General features: G+C 32.4%; 4 protein-coding genes across 4 annotated transcripts; 2 read left to right on the forward strand and 2 right to left on the reverse strand.

The window, feature by feature from the left end:
* The first annotated feature begins 13,467 nt into the window (after positions 1–13,467).
* BO82DRAFT_339907 (uncharacterized protein) lies at positions 13,468–15,588 on the forward strand. Its single transcript, XM_025633492.1, has 2 exons — positions 13,468–13,608; positions 13,677–15,588. Exons 1-2 carry the CDS (start codon positions 13,586–13,588, stop codon positions 15,250–15,252), a joined length of 1,599 nt encoding a protein of 532 aa, XP_025489812.1. The 5' UTR covers positions 13,468–13,585; the 3' UTR covers positions 15,253–15,588.
* A 171-nt stretch (positions 15,589–15,759) lies between these two features.
* On the forward strand, positions 15,760–17,353 carry BO82DRAFT_314671 (ER lumen protein retaining receptor). The gene is made up of 6 exons (XM_025632518.1): positions 15,760–16,125; positions 16,184–16,242; positions 16,296–16,362; positions 16,420–16,625; positions 16,676–16,926; positions 16,982–17,353. The coding sequence occupies exons 1-6, from the start codon at positions 16,104–16,106 to the stop codon at positions 17,016–17,018; spliced, it is 642 nt and encodes a 213-aa protein (XP_025489813.1). The 5' UTR covers positions 15,760–16,103; the 3' UTR covers positions 17,019–17,353.
* Positions 17,354–17,615: 262 nt separating this feature from the next.
* Positions 17,616–19,163, reverse strand: BO82DRAFT_288419 (integrase zinc binding domain-containing protein; the record flags this gene model as incomplete). Its single annotated transcript, XM_025631616.1, has 5 exons — positions 17,616–17,991; positions 18,127–18,266; positions 18,328–18,382; positions 18,491–18,613; positions 18,691–19,163. The coding sequence occupies 5 exons, from the start codon at positions 19,161–19,163 to the stop codon at positions 17,616–17,618; spliced, it is 1,167 nt and encodes a 388-aa protein (XP_025489814.1).
* Positions 19,164–23,211: 4,048 nt separating this feature from the next.
* BO82DRAFT_366630 (putative cytokinesis regulator (Byr4)) lies at positions 23,212–26,221 on the reverse strand (the record flags this gene model as incomplete). The annotated part of the gene is made up of 2 exons (XM_025637051.1): positions 23,212–23,789; positions 23,851–26,221. The coding sequence occupies 2 exons, from the start codon at positions 26,219–26,221 to the stop codon at positions 23,212–23,214; spliced, it is 2,949 nt and encodes a 982-aa protein (XP_025489815.1).
* Positions 26,222–27,035: the final 814 nt, after the last annotated feature.

The raw sequence follows: 27,035 nt of genomic DNA on the forward strand, positions 1-27,035 counted from the left end.
AATAAAATCAAAAACAAAAACTAATAAACTAATATAAATATAGTTATAAATATAAATATAATTATAATTATAAACATAAAAACTATAGTAAAAATAGTAGTATTAGTAGAAGTAGTAGTAGAAGCTTTTTTTTAAAAAAAAATAAATTTATAGTATATTAAAAGCTATTAACTAAAATTCTAGCCCATTTAATAGAAACTTTATATAGTAGAAAATAAAGATATAAACCATAATTAGCTTTATAAAAATAAGAATAAAATAGTTAATAACTATAAACAAAATAAGTCTACTTTTTATAAGAAAAATAAGTTATATAAAATATATTAAGAATTATTATTTAACTTTATAGTAATAATAAAGTTAGAATTAATTAATTAAATATTTTAGAGAATAATACCCAATTATAACAGCAGAACTTACCGCGGAAGCAAAAAAAATAAAAAAAAGTAAAAATCTAAATAGAAAGCTTATTTATATAAAAATAGATTTTATTTTTGTAAAATTAGCTCCGCTAGTTTTTTTATAAAGTATTCTAAACTGCCTTATTAAATACATTAAAAATAATAATACTATTTACTAGATAAGAATATTTTATAAAGATAACTCGTAAATAATAAATTATATATTTAGTAATTTAATAAATAAAATAGTTGTAGACAGGGCCTATATATTATATTCTTTTTAAAAAAATAAATAAAACTATTTTTTACTACTTTAATTTTCTATAAAAAAATATTTTTAAAACAGAGATTTTAATAGTATTATTATAAACAAACAAACCACTTTACATAAAAATTTTTATAAAAGTTCTATGAGCTTATTTAATCTTTTTACTATTAATTTTAAAAAATATATATAAAAAAAGACCTAAAATATCAGCTATATAATAGCTAAATAAAGTAGTTATAGAATTACCTAAAGTAGCAGCAGTCCTATAAAGGTAGACAGATTAGTAATAATATCTTAGGATATAATATTACTGTCTTAGCTATTATAAAGGACATTTGTTTACTATGCTATTTTATTTTTTTTATCTTTATATATTTTAAATAATAGTTTAAATAGTTTGATATATTCTCCAATATACTGCCTGTTTATTTGTTTTTATATCTATATTTATATTAGAATAGTTTTTTTTCTATAACTGATATATAAGACGTCCTATACAAAATTATAGTTTTTTTTAAAAATACTATAATTATTCTAAAAAGCATTCTGTTATTACTAATTTAAAAAAATATTTAAAACTTCTTTTTCTATTTTAATACTAAAAAAGCCTTTGAACTTACTGTTATATGTATAAAATACTTATATAATTTGTATTGTAAGCCTTTATTTTATACCTCTGGTAATATGGTATACCTTTATTTCTACTATAAATATACTATACTGTCTATTATAAAAAAGCTGTTATTTTAATGTATTAGTTTATTTTATATTTTTAAAATTATTACCTGTTATATCTTAATTTAATCTTTTAAAATTATAGAAACAATATTTAATTATATTAATAATATAGTTAGAACTAGTTAATTTTATTAACAATTCTAATTTCTTAATTACATATTATTAAAGCTATTTAAAATAATTAGAAAACCTTTCTTAATAATAATAATTATTGAGAAGGTAATTATATTTTAAAGTTATATATTCTTTATTACAGGTAATATTATATACTAGTTCTTTAATATCTTATTTATTAGAAAAATATAGTTTTGAAAATAATATATAAATATATATTTAAGATTAATATATTTAAATTTATTTATTTACTTAAACAACCTAAACAGTTGCTATACTAATATTTTATTTACTTATATATTTATATATGTTAATCAATCTATTTTATATCTTTTTTTTTACTTTTATTTTTTTATATTCTGTTTTATATATTTTATTTATTATAATTATATTATATATCTATAGATCTAGTATTTTTATATATTTAATTAACTATAATAATAAAAATGTTTATTTTAAAATATAGTATATATAATATTCTAATATTTAGATATTTTCTTATAGTAATATTCTATTATTTATATATTGCTTCTGTTTTTATATTACTTATAGAGCAGAACTTTCTGTATCTTGCTGTCTTATAGTTTTTTCTATTAACAACTTTGTTATACGTAATAATATAAATATGATTCTTACGTATAGCAAACTTTATAATTAGCCTTTTAAAAATACTTTGTTATATATTTAGAATATTTATTTATTTAAGTTATATTGAGAATTGGGCCTGTAAGTTAAACTAAAAATTAAATAGTATATTAAAATCTATTTTTTAAAATATTATAAGGTTTAAAAAAATAATAAAAAGGTAGTTTTAAATAGAATATTAAAATATATATCTAATAAATTAGCAGCCAGCTGCTGATTATTATTAAATAATTTCTATTAAACTTTTAAAAGTTATATAAATAATAAATATTTAAGTTTTTACTTAGTATATATCTATCTAAATATATATTGTAGCTTATTTAATATAGTTGCAGCAAGACAGATTATTTTTACTCTTCTTATTTAAAAAACTATTCATAACTAAGATTTTTTTTAAAGTCTGTTTGGTATATTTGGAAAAGCTGCTATAAATAAGTACTAAAAAATTATTATATGCTTATATAAATAGATTACGAAGTTTACTGCTAATATATGGAATTTATAATACTTAAACTTTTATTTAGATATTTATTTAAATATTTTATCAAATATTAGCTTAGCTATAGAAGTTAGGGTGGGAGTAAAACTTTAAAAATTTAATTTTAATAGTTTTAATAATAAAAATAGTATTTTAAATAGTAAATCTATTTTAATTATATATACTAAAGGGTCTACTAAGGATGTTATTTAGCTTAATACTTAAAATATAAATTTTAGTTATGTATAGTGTTGGCCGCAACCCTGAGCGGTCAGTTCTGCCACCAGCGACCGCCGCCCATTCTGCCGCGGGCAACTGCCGCCTCTGGCGAGATATTTATATATATATTATATATAGTAAGAAGAAGAAAAATAAAGCATTTATCTTTAAATCCTCTTTTTATTAATAGTAATAAATTACTACTGCTAATATTAGTAGCATATTCTACTAATAAGTTTTAGTTTATCTAAAAGTCTGATATTAATTAGAATTACTAATAAAAGTATTTTTTAATTAATTTATTTATTTAAAACTGGTATTTTATTTAGTGGAATATTTATAGTACTACTAACCAGCTCTTCCCCAACCACCTTTTTTATTTATTTTTTATTTACTATTATCTTTTGCTTATTTTAAACTTATTTAACTCTGCTGTTTTTCTAATTAATTATAAATAAGATTAGTAACTAAGTACTAAAAACTTTTAAAATTATATATAAAATTTATACTACAGTTAATTCTACTATAGATTATAGGATTATTTAAAGTCCTATTTTTAATCCTAATAATTATTTATTAAATATATAATAATTTATATTATTATATATATATTAACTAATATTTCTATATTATATATATATTAACTAATATTTCTATATTATATATATTAATATATTTGGAAACTTTTATTACTATTATATACTATATATTATACTTTATTAATATAAACTATAAAAATACTATAAATATTTTTTAAAATACATTAACTATAGTAATAATAATTATAGTATAGTTACTAATTAAAGTAATATAAAAAGCTAAAATATATTAGAGTATAAAAAATAAATATTTTAAAAACAAGTATAACTATCCGGATAAATAAAATAATAAAAAACTATTTAAAAATATAATATAAAACTTTAAAAATATTATTTTACTTTTACTATCTTTCTATTTACTAATCTTAGTAATTTTTATATTTTTTAAAAAAGCTAAAGCTAATATAGTTTTTTAAACTAATATTTTTCTTACTTTAACTACTACTTTTATTTTAGTTTAATTAACTTTTAAGTTAATATTACTTACATCGAAGTCTATTTTAATAATACTATTAAAACTAGAAATATTAATTATATTATTAAAATCTGTAGTAATACTAAAATATTTTCTTATAGTTAATTTGCTTTTATTTATATTAAAACTAATATTAGGATTTTTTATTAATAACAACATCCTAGGAAACTTGTTTAAAATACTATAAATATTAAAAATTAAAGATATTAACTCTTCTATACTATTTTTTATTAATCTATTTCTAAATTTATTTATAAATATATTTATTTTTTATACTACTACTAAAATTATCTTTACTATATTATTTACCTCTAAAAGTTAAATATACTAATAAAAAACTATCCAAACTTAAACTAATTATAAAAATAATTTAATATAGATTAAAGTTATAAATTAAAATATTTTAGTATAAATAATAATAGTAATATTATATACCAACCAAAGCACTTAAATAAATATAACAAAATAATTAAATAATATTTAAAAAATATGATTTTAAAAAATATTAGTATAGATAATAGTAACTGTTTTTAAAACTTATAATAAGTAATATTAAAACTAGAAAAATTACTAATAAAAAAAATAATATTATTTATACCTATTAAAGCGCCTTTCCTCTTTACTGTTTATAATAAAAAAATACTTTTTTACCTATAAAATAAACTATAATTTATTAATAATATTTAATAGTATACTTTTAATATTGGCTATTTCTATCTAAACATACTATTATCTTAGGAATATAAAAATCCAGTAAAATATAATAAAAGAATTTATTATTAAATAATATAGGTTTTTTACTAATATCTTTATATTATATTTTTACTAGGAATATAGTTGTTATAAGTTAGAATATAAATATATTATTTTAAGATAATACTAATATGTAGTAGATATAGTAAGTTAATAAAATTTATTAAATTAGACTTATTAATTCTAAAAATATTAATTATTAGATTGCTGTAATTAAAGTATACTAAAGAATCTCTAATAACAGATTATAAAAATAATTTAATAACTATAAATATATAGTCTAAAATATTTATTATAATTAATCCCTAACAGCATATATCTTTAAGATAAATAGATTAGTATAAATATATAATATTTTTAATAAATAAAATATTATTATTAAAGTATAGTACTATATTAAGCCCAAACTCTAAAAGTATATTAAAAATCTAAAAAAACTATACTTAAAAAATTTAAAAATAAGATAAATTTGTACTTTACAACTTAAAAAAATAAATATAATCTAAATATAAAAAATAAATCCTAGAATTACTTTTATAATAATACTTATAATTATTAGGATTATAATTACTATAATGAAAGGTTTAATAATTAAAATAATATTTAATATTATTATAAATCTTATAAAATAAATTTATACAAACCCGCTAATAATTACTATAAAAACTAATATAATAATACATATAATAATAAATATAATAATTATAATAAATAATATAAAAAAACTGTAAAAATAACTGTAAAAATTACTGTAATTAAAATAAAAAATATAATTATAAATAGGATTAATACTAAAGTTATAATTACTATAATAACTATATTTAAAAAAAAACTGTAAAAGGCCTACTATAATAAAGCTGATAATAATAGTAAGATATTTATTTAAAATAAATATTTTTATTATAGCTAGTTTAACTAAGTATATAATAAATTACACAGTACTTAAAAATATTATAACTATATTAATAATAATAATACTTATTATTTTAAAAATAACTATAATAAAAAAAAGCCTCTGACTATTATAAGTATTAAAATATATTATATCTATAATATTTAAACTGCTTAATATTATTTACTTTTAATAATATATTATATATATATATTATAAATTATAATCTATATATATTTTATATAATTATAAAACCAGCTTTTACTAAAATTGATATAAACAAATTCTTTATTATACCTAAATTAAAAGAATTTTTTAAAAATTAGTAATATATAACTGTAAAAGTCTGTATTAATAAGAAAATAAATATAGTATACCTAAACTTTAAATATATTATATTAATTATAAATAAATATTAGCTTGCAGTTAATTTTTTTATTATTTTAATAGCTATTATAAACCAGCCTATATATATTTAAAAAATGAAGTAAGAATTTAATAGTATTTAATATATTGTATTATTTATTTTAATCTTTATAAAAGTGGATAATAATATAGTATTAATTTATATATATATAAATATATATTTAATCTAAAGTCTAAAGGCTAATTTTTTTATCAGGTATAATATTTTTAGTCTATATAGATTTAAAATTAATTTTAATAATTATTTTATTAATATTATATATTACTAAAATATAATTCTGTTTTTAATTATTATATTAAAACCTAATTATCACCAAAGTCAACTTATCTTTATTAAAAAGAAGTTATTATTTTAGTATATAGTAAAATCACCCTGCCGGTGCAGCCTCTAAATCTTATTATTAATAAAAACTATATTTTTAAATCTAAATAGTATATTAATATAATTTTTTTATTTATATTATAAATATTAATTTTATTAGTATAATAGCTGTTAATTTTTTATAGCTAATTATTATTAGCTGTTATATATAATTTAGTTAAATATTAGAGTTTAATACTACAGCAGTCTACTATATAATCTTAAATTTTTAAAATATATTAAAATTCCTAGTATCTATTTTATTTAAAATATAAAGAAAACTAAAATTTAATATTAATTTATTATTAATAAAAAAGTTAAAAGATAGAGCTACTATTTATAGTACTAAAAAACAGTAGAATATATTTAAAAATCTTATTAATAAATATCTAAAAGTTTAGATTAATAAAAATATACTTAAAGTTTTTATAAACTGCTGGCTCTGTATTTTTTATATAATAGTTAAAAAAATTAATTTAGTAAAACTACTAAAATCTATAAACTAAATCTAATATATTAAAAGACTGTTAACAATATTTTTAATAAATTATTAAAAATAAACTATATAAAGAAATTAAAAAACTTTATATCTTTAAATATTTTTATATTTATTATTACTAAAATAGTAATTAATAATATTAAATAAAAGTTATTTAAACTATATTTAGTAATTAATATTTATACTTTAAATATACTGGCTATTTTTAATATATACTTAGTACTAATATAAATAAATATAATTACTATTTTTATTAGTATAATATATTTATTTATATTTAATATAATTAAAATATTTTACTAATAGCCTGTCCACCCTAATAGCTGGAGATTTACAGAAATAATCTTATATTATAGTTTAAAATTTTTTAAATTTGTTTAATAGATTATTTAAACTTAATCTTTTATATACAACAACAGATTAAGAACTTATTTTAGAAAATATAAGATTTTCTATATATTTATATTAATAATTTTATCCTTTTTTTAAGTAAATTTGCTTAATTAATATTTTAAGCATCTAAAAAAGGTTTTTAATAAGTATAAAAAAATATATATAACTTTTTCCTTTAATAAGTTATTTCTTAGCTTTCTTTTTATTAAAATCTTTGGTTAAAATATTAATATATTTAGAATAATTATTACCAACTTAAAAGTAGCTGCTATTTTAAAGCTATACTTTTTAAAAATATTAACTAAATAAAAAAGGAAGATACTTTTAACTAAAATAATCTTAAAAAAACTAGAAAAAACAGTAAAATAAAATTATACAGTAAAGTTTTTTTTAATAAAGCTAACAGACTAAAAAATTAAGTTTTTTAAAGCTATTAAAAATATTTTAAAATAAAAGCCTGTTTTAGTTTATTTTAATAAATCTAGAATACTCTATATTAATATTAATATATCTAAAAAAGAGATATAAAAATTATATTATTTTATATATTAATAGATAACTACTCCAGCCTGAAGTATCAGGCTAAGTAGATACTAATAAAATTTGTTTAATAGATATAATCTAACTTATTTTTTTTAGCTATAAATTAAATAGTATAGAATATAATTACTGGTCTACTAAATTGGAAATATCTAGATTTTTTTAACAGTAAAAAATATAAATATTTTATTTAAGCTGTATAAAAAATAGTAGTTTATACTAACTACTAAGCTATTAAATCTTTTTTAAAATAAGTATTACTAATATTAATATTAATAATTTAGTTAATTTTTTATTCTATTTATACTGCCCAGTATTTACAGCAGTTCTAACTTTTTATTATATATAAGCTAAAAAAACTATATATTATTTTTAATATTTTATTTTAATTACTATTTTTTACTAAAGGTACAGCTGATAATAATAACTTTTATTTTAATATTTTATAAAATAAATTAGTAATTTTATTAGTATATTTAGCTGATAATTTTAAATAAAAAGTTTAAAATACTTACCCTAATAATAAAAAGTAGTTATAGATTATTAATTAAATAAAAAAAATAATAAAGTATAGGTGTTAGTTAACTTGCCCTTTTATATAAAAAAAACTACTTTTTAATTTATAAAATTCTCTGTATATACTTTTATTTTCATTTGAAAAGACTTTTAAAAATATCTATAATACTTTTAGATATTTTAGTAAAAATTATATAATTAAAAACCTCTGCAGCTTAACGTTTTTTTACTACTAATATTAGATAAAGCAGTATATCACCTACTACTATAAGTATAGTAAGCAAAAAATATTTAAATATTATTTTTATAGTAAATTATAATTTATTTTATTATTTTTAATTTTATTTTATATACTAATAATTAATATTATTACTACTACCCTACTAAACAGTAGAGGTAAATAAAACTATAATATAGTATTTATACTAATATATAAATATATAAAAAATTACTATTATTTTTAGTTACTATAATTAGGATGCTATTAAATAGGCTGAGCCCGTTTTTAAAAAACTTATATTTAAAATTTAAAGTATTCCTAAAGTTCTTATTAGTAATAAAAATTTTAAATTTTTGTTTAAATTATAGATAGTATTATTTATACTATTAAATATAAAGTAATACTTTATTATAGCAAGCTATATTTAAATAAATAGCTAAAGTAAAAGAATAAATTAAACTATTAAAATTTTTTTTAGTATATAGTAGTATTACTAATAGATACTATAAATTAACTAAAATTACTTCTATAGATATAGATAATTTGAAATATATATAAAAATATTTTAACTTATTTATGTTTATATATTCTGATATATAGTATAAAATTACCAACTATTTTAAATCTTAGTATATTTATATAATTTAAAAGTTATCTGTAAAATTTTTTAGTAAGAATAACTATTTTTAAAACTTTATAAATTGTCTAAATAAATATAAAGTATTAATATAATACTTACTACTAAAATATAGCCTTTTAAAAAAACAACTTTATTAAATTATATTTATACTAAGATTTTAAAACTGTAGTAATTCTAAAATAAATTTAATAATATATTTATAGGATTTTTTAAAGTTTTTTTAAAAAAGTTAGTATTAGCCTACTGTTTAAAACTATTTTCTGGTTTTTAAATATATCTAGTAATTAGTATTACTTATTTAAAGCCTTATCTATAATAGTTAAAAAAGATTAAAATCCTTTAAAAAGACTTTTTTAAATATATACTTCCTAAATCTAAACTAGTTATATATAATTTATATAAAATTAAGACCCTTTTTAATTATTACTTCAGAAATTTGTAATATAAGTATTTTATAAAATAGCTTGGATATAGTAATAAGTATAATATATAATATAAAAAAAGACTTGCAGAATATATAGAAGCTAGTCTAAAATATAATTAGTACTATTCTTATTTAATAGAATTATATTTAAACAGGCTAATATATAATTCTTTTTTAATATAAGATTGTACTTACTCTTATATTTAGTAATAAAATATTATAATCTTACTACTTTTTTTACTTTATTATTTTTTTTATTTTACTATTTTTTTTATTTTACTACTTTTTTTATTTTACTATTTTTTAAATTTACTATATTATTTTTTTTCTAATCTTTTATTATTATAAAAGTTTATCTGCTTTATTTTATTTTTTTATATTTACTACTGCTATAATAGAAAAAAGCATATCTTTTTACTTTTATAAATATATTTTAGATAAATTATTAAATAAGATATTTTTAACTATAGTTTTAGTAAAGCCAGTACTAATAAAGTTTTAGATTATTAAAATTTATCTAAACTCTGCTCTAAAATAATATTAGACCCCAGATTAGATCTTATTTTAAATAATTTAGATTTATTACTATTAATGGTTTTATTTTATATTTAAAATATTACCAACACCTACACCAACACTAATACTAAAGTTAAAAAAGTTAAGAAAACCAGAGTTAATACTATTTAAAATATATTTAAATCTAAGATTTATATTATTTAAACTAAAGTTTATATTTTCTTAAAATAAAATTACCTTCTATAAGTCTAAATAGCTGGAAAAAAAAGATTACTACTAATAATAATAATAAGACTGTAATACAGACCGGCCCTAATTCTAATAATCTAATTTTTAGTATTAAATTAAAAGTAACTAACTTTAATCTAAGTATAACCTTACTTATCTGTCTTTTAAAAAAATATTATATTAGTATTAATTCTATCTAAAAATTAGCTTCTACCATCTAAACTACTAAAATTTACTAAATCTAAACTTTTAAAGTTTTTTATTAGCTGGGCTTAAAATAAAAAATATATTTTTATTATAATTTTATTTATAATAGCTTTATTATCTATATCTATACAGTAGGCTAAGTTAAGTATAGATTAATTTAAATTATTAATTAATCTAGTATTAATCTAATAAATAAAAAAAAGTAAAATATATCCTACTTTTGGAATTTTTTAATAACTATATAATCAAAAATATAGAGTAATCTTTTTTAATATAAAATAATAATATTTAAAAAGAATATATATAACTGGTAAATAGTAATTATAAACTAAAAATTAAAATCCTCTATTTAGTTTTAGCAGTATTTAATAAAATAATCTAAAAATTAAAAAATAAGATTAATATTAATAAATAGTATCTTAGAACCGCCCCGGATAATAAGATAAATTTATATAACTAAATTAACTATAGTTTTAATAAAATTAAAAAAACTATATTATATTTATAAAATATATGTTTTCTATTTATACTAAAGATGTTAAGAAGTATATTATATTACTAATAAAAAAACAGCTAATAATAAAAAAATATAAAAAAAAATCAGACTCTGATTTAGATAATTTTATATATTTTTTTTAATAATAAGAAAACAGATACTGAAATAAGTTTAACTAATATTAATTTAGATTCTTTACTGCTATATAAATAAATCTAAGACTGGTATCTAATATAGAAAACCTTTATATTAATAATAATAAAAAGATTATTTAAAAAAATCTATAAATTTTTTTTAGTTTTTATAAATATTTCTAATATATCTACTGCCGGCTAAAGCCTTATATACTTTAAATATGAAAAAAAAAATTTTAATAGCAATTTATAGGGGCCACCTGCAACTGTATTTAAATAATATATTAAAAATAAAAAAAGCAAGTCTGGTACTTTACTTAATAATAAAATATATAGACTTTTTAGTACTAATAAAGCCTGGTTTTTTATTTATAATAATATAAATAGCTTTGCCAATAAATCTTTTAAAAAATAGCTATTATTTAACAATCTACTATACTGTTCTAAACAAATTTAATACTAATTTTTTTAATTTTTACATTATATTTTTTTTACTATTTAATATTTTTATTTTTTTAATAATATGTTTTGCTATTTACTTTTATTCTAATAAGCCCTATATATTTTTTTACTATTTACTATTTTTTTATTTTTTTATTTAATCTGTATATTTTATATATATACTGCTGCTTTAAATAAAGTTATTATTATTTCTGCTTATTCTACTATATATATATATATCTTGCTTATAGGCTGGGGGAAGTATTAATTATAATTTTAAATAGTTTATTCTACTATTAGTAATTACTGCTTTTTCTACTGCAGGCAACCGCCGCTTTTGGCAAGATATCTATATATATATTATATATAGTAAGAAGGAGAAAAATAAAGCACCTATCTATAAGTCCTCTTCTTATTAATAGTGATAAATCGCTACTACCAACATATAGTCTAGTAGTTTTTTAGTTACTAAATATCCAAAACCTTCTATTTTTTCTTAGCTAAGTAGAATATTTATATAATTTATTATAATATTGAATTAATCTATAAAAACTTTAACTGCTGTATATAAAAACAGTTTATATAAAAACTAATTTAATAAATAAAGTAGATTAATTTAAAATATAGAAGTAAACTTAGCTTTTAAACTGTATTCTTATTAAATTTTTAAATAAATAGTAATAATATAGTAGTATAGAACAATACTATTCAATATTCTAATTTAATATAATAATTTATCAAATATATAAATATTATAAATAAAAGTATATAGGTATTTAGTTTACTTATAAGGTAATCTTTTATATATAAAAATCCTAATATTTTCTTAGATAATTTATTACTGTAAGTATAGTAAAAATATATTTATTTATATATATAACTATTAATAATCTAATATTAATATTTTATAAAATATTTTCTTTTAAAAAAATTATTAGACTAAATAAATAGAATATTATTATTAGATTACTATAATCTTTTATATATGTATAAGCAAATAAATTATATATAGAAAGCTTGATTGTATAGGCTATCTGTAAGAGGCGCAGACCTTAAGGGTGCCGCCGAAGGCGGTGCCCAGCGGGTGTAGTAGCCGCGGGCTTGACAATAATATACAGCTATAGTAATAAGTATATTAATAAACTTTAAATTTAGATTTATTTATTCCTTATTTTAAACATTAAATTTTAGTTTCTTTGAAACCAACTTTTATTACTATTAATAGTTTTAGTAGAAAAGAAGCTTTTTTAGTAATATAATATATGATATTAATATAAGGAATCATAACAAGCTTAAAAAATAAATATAAAGAAACCAGTTTATTTTTACTAATTTGATACTATTAATCTCGAATATTAAATATAAAAAAATCAAAAATACAGATCTAATAGTTTATTTATTATAAAGTAGTAGCCTGACTAATTCTCCATCTTTTAGTCTTTAACAATCAATATACTCATATTCTTAACTACATCAGATTTCTACATCGCCCTACAACTGGGAATTTCCAGGTCTGCCGACAACCTCTATTGCTATAGACAAATAAAAATAACAAATTGTTCCATGTTGCCCGCCCATAAGTCATCGAATCACTTATATAAGTTAGTACTTCTGCATATAATAGTACAGTAGCCTTTATCATCTACCAATATATTCAAGTAGTTTATTTTTATTAGACGAAATTCAGAAGACTGCATTATTATTATAAAATCCGAATTAACATATGGAACAGAAGCAATAATCAGGAAGGCGGTGGACATGCCGTCTCTGGACCAAGCCCGGGGAAATGCATTTGTACAGTACCCGCAGTGGTAGTAGTCAATCTCGAACCTAACTCTAGCTAATGATGTTGGATTCAGTATTACTCTCTTCAATATAACACCGAGAGAACACAGTCTCATCGACACATACAGCGCGATTATCTTGTGAATCCAGCAGAAGCTGCAACAACCTTTGGACAGCATGGACTGGGATCGCAATAGAAGGTTTGGTCGACATGCCCTTTCCTATCTTTCCATACAACAGATTGAGGCTGATGATGTTTCAACCTTAGGTTTGATGATCACCGCGGCGGTGAAAGCTATCGACCTGCTGCCTCTAGAGGTTATAGTCGTCGCAGTAGATCGCCTCCCCGGGTTCGTTCTCCACGTCTCGTCGCGGACACATGGGTTCCCAGTAATCGGACATATGGCCGTGCTCGTAGTCGGTCACCGGCTCCTTCCAGGCGCCGTCCTTCACGTAGCCCTCATTTCTACAGTCGAGATACTGTAATGGGCCCTTATCAGAAGACATCCTCTCCACCCCGCCGTTTCTCACCCAGGAGGGATGGCAGAAATCGATCACCACATCAGCCACTCTGGCGATCAAGATCACCTTATGGCGATGGCCCGTATCGGGAGATGAGTTGGGGCCGAAGCACACCGAAAAGATTGCGAGAAGCGTCACCCCCCAGTCAAAATTTCAGGCAACCCCGTAGAGAGCGTCCTTCTCTGTCCGCAGACAAGTATTCAAAAGCTGAACTGCCAGCTCGAGATAGCAGTGGCCGCACCCCCATACTGCACCGACCACGCAGTCCATTACACACGGTCCGCAGAGATCGGGCACCGGAAATCGGCGTATCTCAACAGCGGCCATCACCATCTGCCAAGGGTGAACCATCTCCGGCGTATACCTCGGCCTCTGCTTCTTTACCCAATTCGAGACGGTCATCTCCGGTCAATGAGAGATCGAACGCCTTTATCGACCAAACTCGGGATCGATCTCCGTCGCATCGTACACCTATTCGCTGTCAACCTAGAAATTCAGACTATCCAAAACCCCGCGAAGATCGGTCAGGTTCGTTGAAAGATAAGCCCAGGCATGAGGAAGTGAGGCCAAGGGTGCCTGCCCTAGACCATGCGAGCACCGCTACAGAGAGGCGAAGTACAGACCAAGATGATCGACGTCGGTCTTTCGATGCCCAATTCACTGGAAATGCAAACAAGCCCGCTGCTTTCCATCCCAATAGTGTCCCAACACAGCCGAAAGCTTACAACGCCGCACTAACCCAAGCGCCACCGTCTGGTCCTTCACACGGCCTCAGGATTTTGCCGCAGCCAAATCGCGGGTCGAACATATCTCTACTATCAGCCCCGACTCGGCCCCGTGGTGGTGCGAGCTTCAAAGATAATTCGTGGTTATCATCATCGGCGCGTCGCGGAGGTGCATCCATTGGACTCCATGGGTCTCCCCCAACTGGCCCGCGCAATAGTCTTCCCCCTACAACCCCAATAGCCGATACAAATCGACAATCGTCTGGCAGACAGAATAGTGTCCCTGGAAGTACTCAATCACGCGTGCAGAAGGTTCCTAACCACTTGTCCGGACTACGCGCAATTGTAACGGAAGGCAGGCCCTTTCCCTCTGGCCTCAACAGCCCTATGGAAAAACGCCTCTCTCAATTGGATACCGATAAAGACAGACTCATTGAGCAGACAGTCGATCATCGAAGACTGATTCGCCTTGGTGCGCGCGAATGGGACAAACTGGACAGAGAAAGTTCTATTTGTGCGCTGAAGAGCGAATTGGCAGAGGGGCATCTGCAGCGAATTAGTGACAGCGACAGCATACACCTTAGCACGACATTTTAAAGTGTGCGATCTCTGACTTTGATACCTGGGTTGTGACTTTATGATTATGTTGTGGGTTTGTTCCGGCAGACTCCGTATCAAGTTCCGTACAGACCTGTAGCTTCCGCTCTCGCTAGCTGGATTTTTGCCTATCAACAGCACTGCTCTCAAATGTGTAGAGTCGTTTAAACAACCAAAGTACTATGACTTTCACTATACCACTACCAACTCTACGATGTGGAAAACTGTTCTGGGAAGATCGGACAAGTGGTGCTGAATGGTATACGTATACGTACTGCTGATATCCCACATGGTTTTTGCGGGGGAAATGATTATATGAGTACGTACAGTACATCGAAAATATTACGAGTAGAAGTAGTAGTCCCGTGACTTATCAGATTTGCACAATAACTAGATATACAGTACGTACGTACACATATGTACCAAGTTAGTCCATAACCAAGCTACTAACCAAAAGTGGTACTCACTTCATTCTGCCAGGTGGATCGAACCCGAAGTTCCTCAAAAGTTTTTGGTAGTCTTCTTTGATTGGCCTTCCGTGCTCCGGCATCCTGTATTACGGCATCGAGTCTTCGTACCTATTCTAAGAGTAAGTGCCAACTAACTATGTATCAGGAAGTGTGGGGCGCACCTTCCCTTCTCCCATGTCGCGCGGAGCTTGCTGTTTTCGTGTCAACATTAAGTCAACCGCCATTTAGGAAGTGAGATAGATATTCTCAAGTCATTTTGCCCGAGCTTCTGTTCACCCCCAATAGTTTCCTGGCTATCTTGAACCTGCGTCTTCTCAGATAAATCTTCTTCTAATTAATTCTTCGTTTGGTTGGATTGAAAGCCAATACCTATCTTTCACCATGAACATCTTCAGGTTAGCAGGTAAGTACCAATCGCGCCCTCCAGGAGCATACTCACATTTTAACCTTGTTTAAACTAGCCGATTTCTCTCATCTCGCATCTATCTTTATTCTTTTGCAGAAAATGAAGTCGTCGAGTGTAAGTTAGCAGCATGCATGGTCCTCCAACCGGGTGATTGATTGCGATATTAGAGCTGCTCGGGACTATCATTTAAATCTCAGGTTCTATACCTAATGGTTTTCATTACGCGATATCTTGGTGAGTCGTGCTGCCAACGTGCAAATATTCTTCTCTAATCCTGTGTTTTGACTGAAGATTTGTTTTGGGCTTTTACGGACTCCCTCTACAATACAACTTTCAAAATCTTGTTCATAGGCTCTTCAGCTTATATCATTTATCTCATGCTCACTGAGTACAAGCCCACGCATGATCCGAACCTCGATACCTTCAAGGTGCAATATCTTCTCTGTTTCAGTGCCCTTTTGGCTTTATTGTTCCCCCACGACTACACTATCTCCGAGGTCAGTCTCCAAGTCAAGTATCTGAATTGTCCGCTCAGAACTTCGTGCAGATTCTTTGGACGTTTTCCATATGGTTAGAATCAGTAGCTATTCTTCCGCAACTTTTCATGCTTCAACGCACCGGAGAAGCCGACACCATAACAACACACTATCTTTTTGCGCTAGGCCTTTACCGCGCTCTTTACATCCCCAATTGGATCTACAGGTATTATGCTGAACGTCATTTTCACTCCATTCCGGTCATTGCTGGCATCGTACAAACACTACTATATTCGGATTTCTTCTATATCTACTATACCAAGTGAGTTATTCCAGCCACTCAAGCTGGCTCTTAAAGGTACTGACTGCTGAGCTAGGGTGGTGAAGGGTAAAAAGTTCTCACTCCCGGTCTAAGCAAGGTTGGACCGTGGTTACTTTGGTCCACAAACGACATAAGGCTGCTCGATCTGCGGAGTTTCATTTGACTTTACTCTAACAGAGAACCACATTATCATCTATCAGCAGGACAATGTTTGATGCTGTCTTTCCCTTTGCTTTCGATCGTGCTTTTTAGCATCCATTATATTCTGAGAATTCGTCACGGAATATGTATTCGTCGTTGCCCACTCCTGGTGGTCAATCTGTATTATAGTTGGAAAACTCTAGACTTCTATTCTCAAAGGGTGGCACTGTTAAAAGAATCTTTAAAACAAGGTCCTCTACTCAATTCACAAACGAGTATAATTTCGACACATACTTCATGTCATTAACTCAATTTAAAGGGAAGACTAGACAAACTAGACATAGATATTAAAAAACAGACTAGAGCATTTTCGCTGGGCGTGCTGATCCCTCGCAGTGTTGTAATTGTTAGCTGTGCTGGGATTCAAGGTAAATTGGATCTCCTCATGGATCCACTGGATCTCAATAGCTTCTTTGACCAGATGATCCATGTGCTGAAGGATATCTTGTGCCATAACCAATATGAGGAGGTGAAACCGACAAGTCACTTTAGAATGGCTCTAGAACTCCCGGGACAGATCCCGGAAGGTGGCTCATCGCTCCAACTCCATATGAGCGTAGATTAGTCGAAGGCAACGGCTGCCTCTCTTGTAGGTTTCTTTGGTTGTCTAACCAATGACCATGATTACCATGACTGTTGAATTGACTAAACAAATCAGCCTGGGATCTGTCCAATGACAATTGTACGTTCAAATTAGAGTCGCGCCTAGGAATTGGTGGCGACGGGAGTGCTGACGAGCGCGACACTGTCTCTAAGCGCGGAGAGCTCCTTCTTGAACTAGGGGGCGTCAATCGCGAGCCACCGCGACGCACTTGGCAAGTAGGACATATCTTGACAAAGCGTGAGATGAGCTCTTTCGGGACCCTTCGAGAATTTGACGTGAATTCCTAGAAGTCAGACTGCGTACTAGTTGATAAAGAGTATGGGTAGCAATGTACATGAGTGGAGAACTCAAGGACAACGTTGAAGGCTCTAAATTGCGCGATACATATCACTCACCACGAATAGATCTGTCGAACTTGAGCTGAGGTCTTGTCCCTTCCACCATGTTGACATTGTTGATGTGCTCTTGTTAGAATTTTGAATAGCTTCTCTCGAATGGCCACCGGTTTTCCTTCGTGGCAGATCAACCTCGTATACTGTGATGGCATGTCCGGGTAAGCATCTAGGGGAATCTGTGAATTGGATACAGATACTGACATCCGATACTCCAGGACCAACAGCTTGAAGCTTGAACATCTTCTTTACCCAGAATCTATGAAAGATATCCTCAGCAGACGCTAAGGTGGGTGATATGACATATGATAAAGGCACAGCGCTGCTGTAATATTCATCTTGATATGAGGGTAGGATATGATCTTACCGAAATTGAGCTGATTCTATAGCTGTATCTTTAGGGTCTAACAGGACGGTCTTGATATTTCGCGCTCTTTTAGCATGGATCAATGCCTTGTCTTGCTTCTTGACAGATAAGTCGTCGACGTAACTAGTAAGCGTCTTGATGAGTATCCACATGACATACTATTGGTATTAGACGTCTCGGAAAAATAGTGAAAACCACACCTTTTCATTAATTGGTCAAACTCTCTCACATTTGGAAAGCCTTCTAGTGGTGGTACAACTGGTTCTGAAAGCATTATGTGCTCATTGCTAGACTCCTGGGCCTCGATTTCCGCATCACCGAGCGCTTCACGAAGAGTAAAATAGCTGGGTGACTGAATATAGCGCGATTGGGAGAAATACTGCGTAGGATGCTGCTGCAGGGGCACATGATCCGGCGTTGAAGGAATGGAATGCGCTGGGGAATGGTTGCTCAAGGAAAAATGATGCGTGCTTGTTGATAGGCTGGGGTGACTGTATGGTGAAGTAAACTGTGGTGTAAAAGGATGAAAAGATGGTTGGCTGAAACTGAATGCCCCTGGCTCGTTTACACTGAATTCATTATTGTCGTTATGGCTGTAAGGAAGAGGTAGATCCGTTTGATGGGTGAAATTGTAACCATCGTGATTCTCATTGCGTCTTGTATAGCCGCTCATGCTGGTCTGAAGCTTGCCGCAAGCAAGTTGGAGCTTCAAAGACAGCTAGTCCGAGTCGAGACAGCAAGCTGGGTGACACCACCACAGGAAAATTGCCTTGACGAGCGTGGCCCCACAAGAATTGGGCGAGAAGGGAATGGGGGGTGGGTGAGCGACAAGGCAAGGAAAGCTCTCCGCAGAAGACAAGCACGGAAAAAGGCTGAGGGCACGACACCAGTACTAGTACTGCACTTCTCAAAGACACTCGTTTTAGCTTGCACGAAACCAAGGACAAAGCTTGAGCATCAATCTAGGAAGGGAGCTCAGTGCCAGTTAAATAATCTGGAGAAAAAGCATGGAATTGATTGGGGGCCTGTTGAAGTAGTTTTCGGTACAACAGCTCCTCAGTGCAACTCGGATATAAACTTCGAAAGTGCGATATGTATCCAAACAAGAGGAATTATCAGGCAGGGGTGCAATTAAGACCACCACCAGCCTACCCAGGTTCGTAGGTAGGCCCTTTCTCCGGTATGACCCTAGGCATATGTGAGAGAGAGAGAGAGAGAGAGAGAGAGAATTGCTTATTCTTGATCGCATGGAGTGCTCCTGGCGGCCATGGACACCGTTGCAGACGGAGCAGCATACTCGACGAACAAGAACTAAGTGCACAACAGGAGGCAATAGTAGTCAGGGAGACTATTCGCGAAATCAGAAGACGACCTGTAGGGCATCAGCTCCTAGCTCAAGGACCAAATGCGGGAGAGACATGCAGTAAGACTCTTGGTAGTCAAAAAGATCTGTGGTACTTACAGGGTTCAAGCATGGAAGTCATATTACGTCAAGGAGCAAGACGGACATGACATGGGCAATGCCAGGGTAATGCATAGGTCACCAGCAGGGGAGGGGGGGACTGAGGTCACAGGAAGTTGTTGAATATGGAGATTACAATATAGGATAGAAAGGCACCTACCTGCTTGCCTAGCCATGACTGCTTGCTACCTTTGAGTTACCGGCCCTGGAATAGTGAGTGGGTTGAAATGCCAGGTAGCTAGTAGCTGTGTAAGAGACCTAGATAGGGGTTTACACCGCGGTACTCGGCACGCGATGCCTACCGTACTGCGCAACAACCTGCTGCAATTCATGATATTGATGTTTGTTGCCAATGTCACTCGCTTCCTTCGTTTCTGTCCGTCCTCGCTCTCTTGCTCTTTCTTCCTTTCTTTTTCCTTTCTCATCCAATGCCAAGTGTTGCAAGCTGTCGGGCGAGAGTTCTCCCATCCTAGTCAATCCTTCTTCCTCCCTTACTTGGCCAGTACGAGGTCTGAAATTACGCCTGAGGCTAACCAAGGCAGGAGGGGTGTATCTGACAGTAAAGTACGAGGAGGATTACCCCCGAATGGACGAAGAGCACGAAGTAGTCGAGTATTCAATACTCTAGGCTTTATTCCTTGCATGGTCACTTCCATTTCCGCTTTCTATGCTCAGCGTCGGGCCTAAGACGCGGATGTTGATAACCTTGAACTGCCCGAGCATATAGGATGCGTAATGTTTCCAGCCAGGCTCCGGGATATATCGTACTCCGTACTGTATTGATGTTCCCAGGTTGCCTCCCTATGCTATCCCTGACGCCCCAAGTACATGATACCGAGGTGATCGGAGATTGTGCAGGGGGGATGGTAGCTAGAATCGAGATTGTAGCAGAGGCATTACGTCCCCCACTCCAGGCTGGGAAGTGGTGCCTGATTCACCTGAAAGGGTTTTGTCGCCTTATGCTGGACAAAGGCTTCTCGCGTTACGTGTTCTTCGGATATTCCAATGCCAATATTTCTCAGTCGCTGCCACTAGGAGGCTCTTGTATACTTCACCTGTATGCTATAACCAACTTGAGTATGGATTGTAGAGATTTACAGAAGTTCTTGCTCACGGCAGTACATAAGCCATGGGCTTTGTGCATTTAATGCCATTAGAAAGAAGCTCCCAGATTGACTAGTCAATTTCTAAATAGCCACAGTCAAGAGCCACGAGCCGCGATGGCCGAGAGCGAGATGAGACGATTCTTTTCATGCAGATAGCCGGGCCACTGCATCGAACCTCCAGGCGACTATAGGACTAGACCCATGAACAGGGTTCCGCCTTATTTTGTTCTCCCGCCGTATCCCTCATAATTCTTTTGCTCTTCTCCTTGACCTTTCTTAACTAATCGGGTCTCGGACCGTGTGCAGTACGTACCTGTTCTTGTCTGCTCAAAGTGTAGCCTCAGGGGCACAGTTCTGCTACTTAATTTGGGATTTAGGATACTACATCAGACTGTGTATGACCCACGTTTTGATGAGGAGCTGACTCGTTGTACATGCAAGGCTCTGGGCTATTGGGGCTTGCTGGCAGTTCATAGCAAATAGCTCTCAGACCAAGCTGCCACGCCACAATTATCGTCCATCTTCCATGTTACCGGGAAGGAGTTGAGTATGTCTCCCGTGGTCATCGTGGACAGCAGATTGATCGTGGCTGAGATGTGATCTAGCATTTGCCACTCCACTTGACTCTATTGACCACAGCGACCTCTAATTAAGATTTACTTCTATCCATGATCGGGTGTACGGCTTCTCGAGCAGGCATAGTTATATACTGTAAAGAACACCTTGGTATGTATTTTCGTGTGCTATATCGACTTTCCGATGGGTCGGAAGCCGGATATTCTATGGTGGGAAGATTAGCGAAGGGCAGCTGACACGAGTGTGAAAGTGCGAGCTAGTGCACCAGCCAGGAGCCACGGCAGGGCGAGCAATGGTGGGTTTTATACTTTGTAAACCTGGCAAACAAACCCATGCAGCTATCGGAGACGCAGGTAAGGTGGTAGTCGTGATCAGGGCGAAGGCATGAGGTGTTTTGTGAAAAGCGTATAACTACAGCGTAGACAGCATATACAGCATAGCATACCTTGCTGCACAAGTGTAGTGCCTACAATCACTCAAGCAGCGGGTGTATATCTGCGTACTGTAGTTATTAGTGTTGGTTGGACCAATGAACCGGCATTGCTACAGGGTACGGAAGGATATAGTGGCCACTCTAGCAAAACAAATCTACCGGCAGAATAACAAGTAGTAAGGGGATCAACCCTCTATACCAACCCCAACAACTCTAATGAAAAGAATAATAAGAGGTATTCTCTGATAAAGAACCCTAATAGTAATACTTTCGGCCTCTAAAAGCCCTAAAGATCCTAATGTAAAGGGGGAAAGGGGGGGAGGGAGGGGTTGATAAAATAACGTGATTAAAAGACTCTAAAGGGGCTACAAGGGCCCTAAAAGAAAGAAGAGGCGACCCCGGGGGGAGTGGTTTCGTAGGTAGGTAGGCGGATAGGCAGTAGTTACAGAGGGTCTTAGGCGGTTGACCTTAGGCGGTCAATACTGCGGTAAGGCTACTTAGTGAGGAAAAACAAAAGTTGAAGTAGAACAAGATCATCGGAGTGGTGCTTTGGTTCACAGGAGATTAAGCAAGGCCGCTCGCTGCAGGGGCGCACCTACTTCCTAGATAGCGATATGATCTAGCACCCCCACTCCAACAACACCCCCGGAATCAAGAGGCCAGGGCTTTCATATGCTTCTGAAGATTTGGGTAGAATCCGGATAAGCCACTTAAATACGTATGGCTGTAGATCAACCATCACAACATGAGGTACGGTAGTGCTACCCGCTTCCTCAAAGACCGAAAGTGACCTGACGATGACCAAGTGAGATTATACAGGATTTGATTGATCCAGCCGGTACCTAAAGTTTCGCATTTCTTCAAGAGTGCAGGATGTCTCAGATTCATCAGACTTTGTATTTATGTCTGCTTAGCTCGTTAAATGTAAGTACAGCATTCGGAAATTCTTCAAGGACAAACAACCGCACATTTTCTTCGTAACGTCGTATAAATGAGCATGAATATGGCATTATAGAGCCTTATGCGAGGGACACCCTGTAGACACCGGCTTTGATCATGTGGCTGCAGAATTAAGCCGCACCGCTGCAGATGTGGTATCTCGATCTACCAGCCTACCCTTGGCCGCAGCCGCGTCAATAGCCTCTCATAAATTGTGAACGTCCGGGGCATTGACAGTCCCGTTAAACCGTACCAAATCTCGGATAGCCCATCTCCAGCCATCTCCGAGCTTTGCACAATCACGTCTCGTCCATTTTTCCACCTTGCGCCTCCATTTATCCTCCTCGGCGCGCTGTCTCCTGATGAACTCGGGCCCAACATCAAATTCCTCCGTTATAGGCCATTCGTCTGAGGAGCCGCCGTAGCTTCGGTCGTCTCCGCTTGCTGCAAGACAAAGGTCCTCATGATTAGTTGATGATCGCCCACCCACCATGTCAGAGCCTTCTTTCAAGTCATCGAGACCAGCAAATACATCATCTTCGTCCTGGACAGCCACCAACCCATCCTGCCCAGGCTGTGACGGCGCCAGTTTCAGCCAGCACATACGTCGCGGGTCAAATACCATCCCGCCAACAACCTGCACGTTCTGCATGGCTCCGATATTTGTGATGAGAGCGGGTGTTGGCTTTGGAGATTTTGGTGCACTTGTGTCAAAGGCACGAACCAAATTCTCATTCCCCTCCCAAGAGAACGAGTTTGGATTGTATCGCATACCATTGATAGCTGAAGTGTAAATACATTAGCCACGGTTTTCTCACTTGCCCTGGGGAAAAGCTTGACTTACACTTGGCCTCCTGTACACCGGTGCCTAGTGGCTTAATTAGATGGGGTCTAGAACCAAGCAGCGCAGTAGCTTTACCCTTCTTGCCTCTGCTGGCAACCGAGCTGGAAGGCATCCGGGAGATATTGGAGGTTCTTGCGTTCGAGCCAAGAGAAGCAAGTGGATGGCTCTCGCGGAGTTTGGAATTAGATGATAAAGAGGCTATGCGCTGTTCCCTCGCATTTCTTGACGCATTAGTGTCTCGTGCAAACCTGGGGGTGTTACCGAAGTCGAGAGACGCGCCCAAGTTACTGAAGGTTGACCGGGTGATTGCTTCTGCTTTGGGAGAAACAGTCGGGCTGTGACCCAGCTTATTTCTGAATGATCGTGGGACACCCCGTCCGGAGGGATGTTTCACAAATCTACTTTCCGCAGAGGTAGATGTAGGCAAATCATCGAACAGAGCCAATTCCGATCCATCTCCAAAATTCCGCCGTCGAGTTGGTCGAGTGAGAGTGCGTTTAGTGACAGTGGTCAGGGCCTCTGGACTAGATTCAGAATGACTCTTACTACCCATGTCATGACGATTTCGCGAGGATCGAGCGGCATAGCTTGTGAAGAATGAATCGTTCGAACTATCAAGGTTATTTCGACGACTTTGACGGTGGTTCTTAAGGCTTGCATGGTGCGACTGCTTTTCGGATGCTCCAGCAGGAATGAATGGCACTTGTGCCTTTCGCATGAAGTGCTTCACGTCGTGCCCCGAGCGATCTCCTGGGGTTTTAGGACGGTGCACAGATTGAGATATTGAACCTGACACATCAGAGTAGGTGGAAAGACGTTGACCCAAGGGCGACGTGGCGCTGTGCTGTGCATCACGCATTGTTGGCATTGAACGCTTCGATGCCAGATACCTGCAAAAAGTGACACCGTCGCTTGCAAAAGCTTCCTTGTTCATTCGACTTGTGTGCCGTCGATGAGACGTCGAAGATTGCTGAACGGAGGGGAGGCTGGACATAGAATGCTGTGCTGAATGGTTCCCAACTAGGCTCTGTAATTCCCTGAACCGTGAAAGGGGCGCACCGCTCTCCGAGACAGTCTCTAAATGTGTCGAGTGTGGGCGATCGGGACCGGACGGACGCGGAATCCGTGACTTGGGAGATATTGCCATGTCAGTAAAGGTGAGAGTCGTTGTGGAGTGTCGCACAGGACTTCGAGAATTTTCGGGTTTGCACTTGATATTCGGGTTTATTGAAAGCCTTTGAGGATCAAAAAGTCCGTCCTCAATCTCAAGTCCCGAAAAAAAATCGTCGCTCTTAGTTGAAGCTTGACTGACACAAGGAGACTTTGCGTAAGCCCGGTCTTGATCTACAGGCCCTCCCCGTTTCTTGAAATGTGATTCTAAGTCTAAAGGCTCTTCAGGAATAACGAGACCATCGAGGCCGTCGTCGTCACTTTCAGCCGTGAGACAGCTAGAAGCGCTCGGGCTCACAATGGACATAGATGACGGGTTCGATCGATGCTCCCTTGTGGTTCCACCAAACCTGACCCCAATACTGCCTTCGGACCAATCCAACTCGGTTTCTTCTGTAGAAGGGCTCAGGGGCCCTGCATTGGCTTTGCGAGGAGTAAGTCGCAGCGGAATATCATCGTTTGGCAATTCAAAGTCTTGCTCAAAATCGTCTCCTGAACAATGGTCCTTATGAAACATGAGACTATTGACAAGAGAGGGCCTGTCTGGCGAACGAGGTCTCGCAACTTTGATTGTGGGGATATCTTGAGCGTCGTCCGTATCGTTGCCGATTTGGGGGATTGCTGGGATTGGTAAGGCCGGTTGTAGTCGAGTTGAGATGTCACTATCCCATGTAGCTGATGCCGATCCTTTAATAGGGCTTACTGCAGCGGAGCTGACTTGTCGTAGCGCCTCAGGAAAAGACGTATCCAAAGGCCCTCTCAACTGCAGTATTCCGTCGGGACCAGGAAAATCCACGTCATCAGCCCAATCGTCGACCGCATTTGTGTTGGTTTTCCTCAGTCCAAGGCGTTTGATGGTACCACCAACAAGGGCTGATTTAGGAACGTTTACAGGCAGAGGTATTCCAGCGCTTTTGGCAGAGGCAATGGCCTCTTCAGTGATCACCTCATCGTTATCCAGCAATTGAAATTGCCAGTCTTCATCGTCACCGCCATTTGATTCCAAGTCCGAGCGTGCAGAGCGACGAGAAGATATGGAGTCCCGATGCACTGAACGGTGGACCGATGAGTTTGTCACAGAGGTCGCACTTGATGCCGCGCGCAGCTGGAATCCCTCATAGCATTGCAGGTCTTCATCGTCATCCCAACACTCAATCGATTCTTCGTCGCCACTTCGTAATTCGAGGGTCAAAGCAGCCATATTCCACGTAAGAGACCATCTGCGAAAGGTAACACAATGTCGAGGGCGTCTTTAGAGCTTGATGACAGGCTCAGGGCACTCCAGCGCTGACACGAACTTGAAGGAAGCGAGTCATCCCGCGCGGGAGAGGACCAGTCGATCGGCAGATGCTCGTATACGCAGCGTCAATAGCAATAGCAAAGGACCCTTTAGCCCAACCTGCGATTGCTCGTGCAGGTCAATGATGAAGTGGCATGGAAATGAGATTGAGGGCAGGAGGGTTATAATCAAAACAGTAAGATATGCTTGGAGCTGATATTGAATATATAAGATTTGCAGTCTCAGCAGCCGTCAGGTTGACATGTTTGCACAATATGGAGAATATAACATTCAGTAGGCGAGTCGAGTACGCAAAATCCACGAAACCTTAGGCGGCACTCCTAGTCGTGCAAGATAGTGGGCGCGTGATAGTGGTGGAGGCGACGGCGGCTGGACGGATTCCGCTTGGGTACTTCGTAATGTGCAGCACTTTCTCTTGAGGTAAGGGTGTAAAGAACTTGAAGGCTGAAAACCATGCACCCACCCACCGAGAACTATGCGCTGAATATAATCCACGTGGAATGGGGGGTTGAAGGCGGTTAATAGATCCAGATATTAACAAACATCACTAATTGCTTTGACATCTAGTCTAATACTGAATATATTCTAGAGAATTTCCGCCGGATACCCGTAAAGGGCGGCGACAGCCATCAAGTTCATAGCCAACTAAGTATCTATTACTCGGTATGACCTTAATAGCGCAGAGTACGTTGGTGAGTCAATTGCTAATCAAGCA

This window comes from Aspergillus uvarum (genome assembly GCF_003184745.1).
Source record: "Aspergillus uvarum CBS 121591 unplaced genomic scaffold BO82scaffold_44, whole genome shotgun sequence".
NCBI classification, from domain to species: domain Eukaryota; kingdom Fungi; phylum Ascomycota; class Eurotiomycetes; order Eurotiales; family Aspergillaceae; genus Aspergillus; species Aspergillus uvarum.

What these genes read in the sequence shown, in the direction of transcription:
- BO82DRAFT_339907 (XM_025633492.1), top strand. Translation starts at nt 13,586, where the DNA reads ATGGACTGGGATCGCAATAGAAG. An exon ending in GACTGGGATCGCAATAGAAG is followed by an intron (nt 13,609 to 13,676) that starts GTTTGGTCGACA and finishes TTTCAACCTTAG; the next exon opens with GTTTGATGATCACCGCGGCG.
- BO82DRAFT_314671 (XM_025632518.1), top strand. Translation starts at nt 16,104, where the DNA reads ATGAACATCTTCAGGTTAGCAG. An exon ending in GAACATCTTCAGGTTAGCAG is followed by an intron (nt 16,126 to 16,183) that starts GTAAGTACCAAT and finishes TGTTTAAACTAG; the next exon opens with CCGATTTCTCTCATCTCGCA. An exon ending in AGAAAATGAAGTCGTCGAGT is followed by an intron (nt 16,243 to 16,295) that starts GTAAGTTAGCAG and finishes TTGCGATATTAG; the next exon opens with AGCTGCTCGGGACTATCATT.